Raw genomic sequence first — 8,509 nt, 5'->3', positions numbered from 1 at the left:
AAGAAAGAAACAAACAAACTCCATATGTTTCAAGAGACAGATTTATTTATAAAAAAATACAAGTAAAATGATTTGTTCAGTGTCAGTGATCCACATTTTTAAAGCTTGCCTCTTACAGAGCCATATTTTATCTTTAATACTTCAGGACTTTATATTGATAACTTTTTAAAAAATTGTTGCATATTTATTTATAAAAGAGACATATACAGTTTTGTCTTTAACAAAGCCAGAGTTCCTGTTAGGGTTTAGTTTTGGAACTGATACATTATCCGTAATAAATTGGTCAAACGTTTAAAAAACAAATCATTTAAACCCATGAGGTATTTCACATATGTTAAAATTCCCAGACCCATACCAGCACAGCTGCAGAAGTGAACCTAATATGGTAAATGCTATATAAGTTTTATCACTGAGTGGCAAATTTCACACCAGTACTGGTAGTCCTGTGGATGATGTTTAATAAACCTTAAAATTTATTCTGCTATTGCAGCATAGCTTCACATAATAATGTTACAAAAAAATCAAACCTTTGAGTCCATCTATTGAGGGGATGAAAAAAGTTCTACATAAAGAAATGATGTGAAGTTGTGTTAAACATATTTTGAAAAAAGTGGTCGATGTTACACTTAYTGTSAGCCCTGCAGCCAAAGTCTTAGTCTTCATTAGAGAAATGTACCACAGCACTACTTACCCTCCCCCGTACCCAACAGTGGATATGAGGTGCTTTTCCAAATATTCATCCTTTGTTTTGTGCCAAGCCCTCAAGCGTTTGTTTGTGTGAAGAATTTGCAGCTTGAGATATTTTTTGATCTTACATTAAAGATGGGATTTATAATAAAACATGAGTTAGATTATGCTACTGTAATAAAATATGAATTTTATTGCTTTTGCACACGTTTACCAGGGGTACCAGCAAGTGTGGAGGGCCCTTGAGGTGAATAAGTTCTCTGTAAAATGTACTGGCCTGATTTCACAGCATCCAAACACAAGTGATAGAGGAAGGTTAAACACGCACTGTAATCTGGTATGCAATGCTTACAAAGTGCAAATTAAGTGCAAATTTCATCAAAAGAAATAAAAKAAAAAGAAAAWCCCACACGATTTGTTTTATGATAGAATTTTTCAGTGGTACTGCACATGCAGTTCGACATCCTCTGCGTGGCCCAATAAAGGCCGCTCAGTCTGCAAACRTTTCACGTTCAAAGGTCCCTGGCGTGATCACGGTGGTCAAAGAGTGAACTGGAGGTCCTCGTGCCGTAGAACTTTGTAGGTGAGCCAGTAGAGCACGTTAAACATGAGGAAGCTCATGGGGAACACGGCTCTGGAGATGGTGTCGATCCTCTTTGCCCGCTCCACGAAACGCCGCCGGATTTCATAAAAGCCTAAACCGGGAGGCAAGTCGGCGAAGACCGGCGTTGCGTCCATTTCTGGGGCGCTGGACAGGGAGAGTCCAATGCTCTGGAGGAGAAACCCCTGCTGCGCCAGCTCCTCTTCCTGTGGGGAGATGCACAAAACACAAGATGGAGCATAGTCGTTGGGATTCGGCCTGCGAACGTGAYCGGCAATGAGGCAGCAGGTCAGGACGTACCCTGGCACAGGCACTGCACCGCTGGGTTGCGCTCCCGTGAGCGGCATTGTTTCCTGGCGTGGCGTTTCCCTTCCCCTTACCGTCACTGCTTCCCTGCTGACGGTGAACAGACACGACGCTAATCACTAAACCGTACTCTGCCTTGTTAACAGAAGCGTTCTGTAGGTTGAAAATATTTAAATATGTTGATAAATCCTGCCTCTGCCGTCCACACCCCCACCTCAAGAATTATTCACATCACAAGRCGGTTTTGACCCATGTTGGATCCCTGCCTTTTCGTCTCATATTATTGGGGGTAAAACCGGAAGAAGCCGAGAACACACTGTCTGCAGTGAAACAAGGTGAATTGAATTAATTACAGGTCAGCGCTGCCTGCGTTTCCCGGTAGGAGCGCAGCATGCAGCTGAGCTGTGGCTCTTGCATAGCTGGGCGCAGTGAATAGCAGGTGACAGCTGCCCCGGGGGCTGTGTGGGTGGGCTGTACTCACAGCTCTCTGCTGCTGCTGCCGCTGCTGCTCTTTAAGCTTCTTCCTGAGTCTGAAGAACTCCTTGTGCTGGCGTGAAACGAAGTTAACAGCTGCGTACTCCAGCAGCGCGGCAAACACGAAGAGGAGACACACGGCCATCCAGATGTCTATGGCTTTGACGTAAGACACCTGCCAGACCATGGGCGTTGCATCCGTTGATTAGTATTAAGACTGTGTGCGAAAGCTGATGGCAAGTAATTCTGYAGGGCAAACTTGATTTGACATCTTTATCTCATCATTGTGTGTGTGTGTTTTTCTTTTTTGCCTGTTACAGAACATACAGTCCTAGTCAAGAGTGTATATGCAATGTTTAGGCTTTTATGGACCTGACTGACCTGTTCTTTGATGAGTCACTTCAATGATTTTTAAAAACAAAAATATTGCACTTAAGTTTCAATTTAAATAAGGAAAACATTTGGCTTAAAAACTTTACTCATTAAATACTTTCACTTAGAGGAATAAAGGTTACCTATAAACCAAAAGGATAACTTTGCTTACCTTTGGCAGAGAGGCTCTGGAGCCTGAGCTTTGTGTCGTCATGGTGAGCACCGTGGTGATCCCCAGGCCCACTCTGGCCGGCGCGGCGTCCATGTTGATCCAGAAGGACACCCAGGACAGGATGACGGTGAGCAGGCTCGGTATGTACATCTGGATCAGGTAGTAGCCCATTTGACGCTCCAGGTAGAATTGAACCTCTATGCAGGTGAATTTACCTAAACAAAGGAGGAGTTAGAAGATTAAACGGTGACAGAAGGAGCAGGTTGCTACACACAAAAAACAGCTGGGTTATTTCTTTAAGCCACAYGTATTTATACAGTTGGGACTGTTTGGTTGTTTTTCATCAAACGTTGAGGGAAAGATTGTGAGTCAGGGTGTTGAATGTTTGACAGAACTTTGTCAGCCACAGGACTAAACAACAACCTGGTAAGACTTCACTGAAACTCTTCCACAGAATGAAACAGATAAAAACAGATACAAATAAAAAATCCAAAAAAATGTGAAGTGCATTTATATTCAGCCCTCTTTTCTGTGGTACCCCTATGTAAAAACCCTTCTTCTTCTTCTTCTTCTTTAGGTTTTAACGGCAGCTTGCATCCATTTATGTTGCACTACTGCCCAATATGTAAAAACCCAGTGCAGCCAATTGCCTTTAGAGGTCACCTAATTACAAAATGGAATCCACCTGTGTACAATTTAATTACAGTAACCAAGGAAATTTTGAAAACCGTGTATAATTTTCCTTCTACTTCATAATTAATGTGCTGTTTTGTGCTGGTTTATCTAATTTATTCCCAAGAATTAGTGCAACAAAAAGTTGAAGTTGCAAAAAGAAAAATAAGAAACATTTCCAAGGGTGTGAATACTTTTCCAAGAACTTGCACGCGAGCTAGCTCTATATTTGAATCAGCACTGAGATTAGGTTAGCTTTAACCCAACAGACACTGTGCACCAAGACTTTATATGTTGTCAGTTTGCAATATACTGCGTACCTGTGTTGTAGTTCTTGGTACAGTAACCAAGACCTTTCTCCTCTTTCAGCACAAACTGGGGGAGCGTCAGATCGTCGGCCACCTGCACCGCTCCGACGTCCAGCCACTCAAAAATAAGGTCGTTCATGGTGTAGCCAACTAGGAAACACAGAGAACCTGCGCAGTGAGCAATAAGTTCACTGACCAAATCTACACACAACTTCTGGCTTCGCCTGCCATGAAGGATGAACTCACAGCTCTCCAGTTGCATTATGCATGTCTGGCTATCCATGGGGAAGTTCTTCAGATCCATGGGGCAGGAGAGAGTGAGCGTCAGCCTAGAAGTCAAAAAGCAGCAAAAATGTTGGAACAATTTAAGCAACAAAAAGGGTGACAACCCAACTCTTGCAACAAACAGTCCATCCTTTCTTTCCTGTCTATGGAATTTCACCGGTGCAGTTTTTAATTTCGAGTTTAACGTACATGAGTCACATGTAAAAATGAGCAAATACTATCCAGTTCTGTCTTCTAAGAGAATTTGGATATCTACTACAAGTTTTAACAATACTTGCATATTCCAAAATACAGCTGAACAATCAAAACTGAAGATTTAAAAACATTCTGTAAAATCCAATAAAAAGATTTAATAAATTAGAGTTCCCGTACATCTAGTCTCAGTATCGCATCATTAAAACATCCATGCTATGCATTTTGGATACAGTTTATTCACTGTTTCACTGTTTACTGAATGAATAGGGCAATAAACATATTCATACTATCATTACTTTTTCTTATGTCGGGTTTAGGTTTATGTTTCAAGTTCAAAGGTCACAGCCCAGCAGGAAAGCCGATGGTTTGGCTCATGTCTCTCGGAGGTGCTAACGGAGCTTCAGACGACGCCTTTCGTGTCTGTTGTTCTAATTATAACTCGGTACCATTACGCTACATTTCACCACTGCTTCAGCGGCTCTTTACTGACCTGATTTATTTTGCCCGCGGTTATAGTTTGACATGAACTTGCTCATGTAGTGTTCTGGACAGTACAATTACTAATGAACTGAACTGGGGTGAGAAAATCCTCTCGCAGGCCGTGCAGCATTCTCAGAGGTTTTGATTAAAGCCGCGGGAGGCGGAGGCTCACGTTCAGATTTGAAATGAGGGAAGAAAAAAAAAAAAAAGCACGGTATAACCTGATGCTGTAGAGGACGTTTCCATTCTGGAATATCCGGAGCAGTTTGTTGTCGGTCGTAACCTCGTGGAAGTTTGCTCCCTTTTCGTTTGCAAAGAACAGATCGGGTTTCCAGATGGAGTCCAGCATTGAGGGGTCTAAGTCCAGGGAGTCGTCTGGATACTCCTTATAGGCAAGTCGGGGGTCATTCCACTGCTGCCGCAGAAACACATTTAGCCGGTAGTCCTAACAGTAGGAGCAGATATGAAAGTAGTCGAGAAATGCAGTAAAAGTGGCAGTACCAAAACCTACATCATGTTGTAAAAGTATAAATTTAGCTACACTCCTTAAACTTCTCACATTTTACAGAAACAAACTTCAATATAATTTATTTTCTATTAACTGTAAAATATATGGACAATTATGCATTTTTGTTTTTGTTTTACATTTTTAGAACAAAATATCTGCAAAAGCAAGGCATCTATTTATATCTATTTATATACCCCATTTTCTATGGTAGGCCTAAATAAATGCCTTCAAAAATCACTTAATCAGTTAGAGTCCCTCTGTGTACATCAGCAGTATTAATACATCTGTTAGCATTTTAGTAATATCCCAACCTTTGAATACCTCACAGAGCCGTTCTACCTAAACCTAAACGACTATATATAAACAGCCAGAGCTGCAACTGAATGGTTTAGACCAGGGCTCTGCTACCTTTACACCCCAAAGAGACATTTTTGCTTTAAGTACATCTAAAAGCTAAAAAAAAACCAAACTGGTTTAGAGACTGGAAATCTGTTTTTGTAATTTTAAAGAGCAGCTATCTTATTCCCATCTGTTAGAATTTTAACAAAGAAAAACATAAAAAAATCTAAATGTGTTTTGATATTTTCACAAAACCTCTAATCAATATTAACAAAACAAATCTAAAAAAAAAAGAAAAAGGACTTGTACTTTTAATGTCATTCTGTTGTGGAAATTACAAGAAATCATTCCATTAAAAAAAACAGAAAAAATATTGAAATCCATTTGTTTTTATATCTATTTTTGAAAACCTCAGTTGCTTTTTTTTTTTTTTAATCTTTTTTGTTAGTTTTTAAGAGCTGGATGTTGCAAAAGAGCAACTTGCGACCCTGGAGCCACAGGTTGCAGACCCCTGGTTTAGACCAAATCATATTCAAATGTTTGAATGGTCCAGTCAAAGTCCAGCTCTAAATCTAATAGAAAATCTTTGGCGAAATTAAAAAAAACAAAAAAAAAACTGCTGTTTACAGTTGTTCTGTCTACAAAGTATTGACTCAAGCGAGCCGAATGCAACACTTTTCTGAATTTTATTTCTGAAAGAAAAATTGCAAACCACATGCGACTTTCCATCCACTTCACAAACACGTGCTGCTTTGTGCTGGCCTGTGTAAGAATTAATTATTAATTCTTACATAGACGTTTTGTGATTGTAACAGGGAAAACCTCAAACRAAATAGCACTGTAAATTTCTAATGAGATTTAAACCTTGCACAGGTGTAACAAGAGCACAACGAAAATAAAAAAAGATAAATAAATAAATCACAATCACACAAACTTGTCAGCGTGAAAACTGTCATAAACACCAGCAAACAAACCTAAGTGCTCTTAAACTGAGTGCACTTCCCGTTTCAGCCTAAATTTTTCAGGATTTGCTTAAAGGTATTTTCTGCACAAAGTTTTTTACTCTAAGCTTGAATAAATTAGCACATGCAGCCATCTGAAGATGCCTGCATACACCTAATAAATTATTAATGCATTCCTGTGTGACAGAGACCTTGTGCATACAGATAATAAAAAAAAAGAATCGAAAGTTGAGCAGTGAACTCAAGATTCTGCTCAGAGGTAACTAATGTAACTTCATATTTGAAAGTGAAGTAAAAGGTAAAGTATAAAATAAAAAGTATTGTCTCAGAACTTGTAGTTATTTCCGATTAAAACCCAGACTTAGAGTATAGGTAAAGTCCTTATAACATGYTACATATATATCTAAAAGGAAAGCAATGTGTTAAGCTAAAACAGATTTGTACATGTTATCTAACGAGAACAAGATTAACAAGAACAAGATTTCGTTTTTTAACCCTTGCCTTCATTCATAGATCAAACTTAATATAAAAATATTAATTTTTTTTTAGGAGCACACTTAAAAACAAAGTTCTGCTTGCAAATTCATGCGCAAATGTATCGCTTAGTCAACATTTTTAGTGCCACAGTCACCACTTTAATACCTAGTTTAAAACACACCGGAAAACACTTTGGATAACTGTACCTTGTCCCTACTAGCATAAACAAATATCTAAAAATTTGTGAATTTAAAATATTTTGCCAAAATGTCATTGTAATGTGTAGTTTACTGTATGTTGATGTATTTATAGAGTAGTATTTCTTTGCATTCCAAACAGAAGTTTACTCAGATGTTCATTACATACATGCAAGTTATTAACTTGAGTCTTTTAAGGATTTATTCAAAACATTGTCTTTCCTAAGTGTTTGGAGGTGGATGGATGACATTTTTTATAACTTTAATATTTTTTTAAATCGAGAATTGTACGTTCTGTCTAAACATTAAACAACTTATTGCAAATTTAGTGGTATTTTTTGGTTTTCTGGCATGGACTCATCTTTTATTTGTTAAATGGGGTTATGGCTATAGCTTTATCCATCCCATGTGATGTATGTTTGGGAGAAGGGTGTCCAATGTACTGCCTGATGGCAGTTCTTGGAATAATACAAATTTGACCACCAGCAAAAGAAAAATAATTTTTTTAGAGCAGAATTCTCACACATAAGAAAATGCATCTTCGTAAAATTAAAAAAATGTTTGGTATAAGTGTTTGTCTTTTATTCACAGGAGAAGTTCAGAAACTAGCAGGAAAGCCGATGGTTTGGCTCGTGTCTCTCCGAGGTGCTAACGGAACTTCAGACAGCATTTTATTCTAATTTTACAGTAAGTGGGAGCACAAATATCAAACTTTGCTAAGCCTACAAAGAATAGAGCAAAAATTCTGAATTAATAAAATAGAACAATAGAAAACTGTCTTAATGAAGCATAAATGTAAAAAGAAAAAAAAATTAGCAGCTTACCTTGTATACCTCATTAAAATAAGACGTTTCTTTTTGTGCAAGAATAAAATATTTATTTCACAGTGAAGGGGATTAAACTTTTAGACATATGGACCACACTCACATTTGAAACCTTCGGTGTGTTCATGAGAGTGAAGTGAACTGAAACATGAGAGTGAAGTGAACTGAAACAAGTGTGAGAAGAGCACAGAACTGACTCACCATGGTGGTTTCAGTGATGGATCCAAAGCTGTTAATGAAGATGTTGCAGGTGACGTTGACAGGAGGACCTGACAGAAGCAAAACGTCACCAAACATCACCGGAAAAGCACTTTCCCGAAACACAAACGATGCTTTCTAAGCAGAACACACAAATTACCGGGACCAACAGGAAGCATAGCTTTCCTCCAAAGTAACATCTGCTTGTTACCTCCACGTCGGGGCCATGTTACGGGACTAAACAGGCACATCTTATTATGTTGTCATTCCTGGTACGCTCCCGTTGGCGTGATCCATCTGCGGCCCTCTGACGGGATAAATATTTCAACCGCTCTTTTCCAGATGCAATAATTTATTGATTCTGCTTTAGTTACATTAGTGTATTTATAGCTAATCGGTGGGAGATTTACCCAGCATGCACTGTCGGGGGACGCGGAGCAAGCATGAAATAA

At 38.8% G+C, this 8,509-nt stretch overlaps 1 protein-coding gene across 8 annotated transcripts; it reads right to left on the bottom strand.

Moving 5' to 3' along the window:
* Positions 1-857: 857 nt before the first annotated feature.
* Positions 858-8,503, bottom strand: LOC103475890 (glycine receptor subunit alpha-4-like). 8 transcript variants are annotated; one of them, XM_008427851.1, is made up of 9 exons: positions 8,218-8,503; positions 8,061-8,128; positions 4,774-4,997; positions 3,839-3,921; positions 3,605-3,742; positions 2,613-2,827; positions 2,076-2,243; positions 1,589-1,684; positions 858-1,494 (listed from the first exon to the last, which is right to left on the bottom strand). In XM_008427851.1, exons 1-9 carry the CDS (start codon positions 8,306-8,308, stop codon positions 1,228-1,230), a joined length of 1,350 nt encoding a protein of 449 aa, XP_008426073.1. In that variant the 5' UTR covers positions 8,309-8,503; the 3' UTR covers positions 858-1,227. The 8 variants fall into 8 exon arrangements, 7 of the variants coding, with proteins under 7 accessions (XP_008426073.1, XP_008426067.1, XP_008426068.1 ...); XM_008427845.1 differs by having other exon boundaries at positions 3,605-3,921; XM_008427846.1 differs by having other exon boundaries at positions 1,589-1,681; positions 3,605-3,921.
* Between the last annotated feature and the right edge of the window lie 6 nt (positions 8,504-8,509).

This window comes from Poecilia reticulata, linkage group LG14 (assembly GCF_000633615.1).
Source record: "Poecilia reticulata strain Guanapo linkage group LG14, Guppy_female_1.0+MT, whole genome shotgun sequence".
In the NCBI taxonomy this organism is placed as follows: domain Eukaryota; kingdom Metazoa; phylum Chordata; class Actinopteri; order Cyprinodontiformes; family Poeciliidae; genus Poecilia; species Poecilia reticulata.
This window is presented reverse-complemented; position numbering and strand designations above follow the sequence as displayed.

What these genes read in the sequence shown, in the direction of transcription:
- LOC103475890 (XM_008427845.1), bottom strand. Translation starts at nt 8,308, where the DNA reads ATGTGCCTGTTTAGTCCCGTAACATGGCCCCGACGTGGAGGTAACAAG. An exon ending in CCATCACTGAAACCACCATG is followed by an intron (nt 4,998 to 8,060) that starts GTGAGTCAGTTC and finishes TCCTACTGTTAG; the next exon opens with GACTACCGGCTAAATGTGTT. An exon ending in TACCAAGAACTACAACACAG is followed by an intron (nt 2,828 to 3,604) that starts GTACGCAGTATA and finishes TCCTTTGTTTAG; the next exon opens with GTAAATTCACCTGCATAGAG.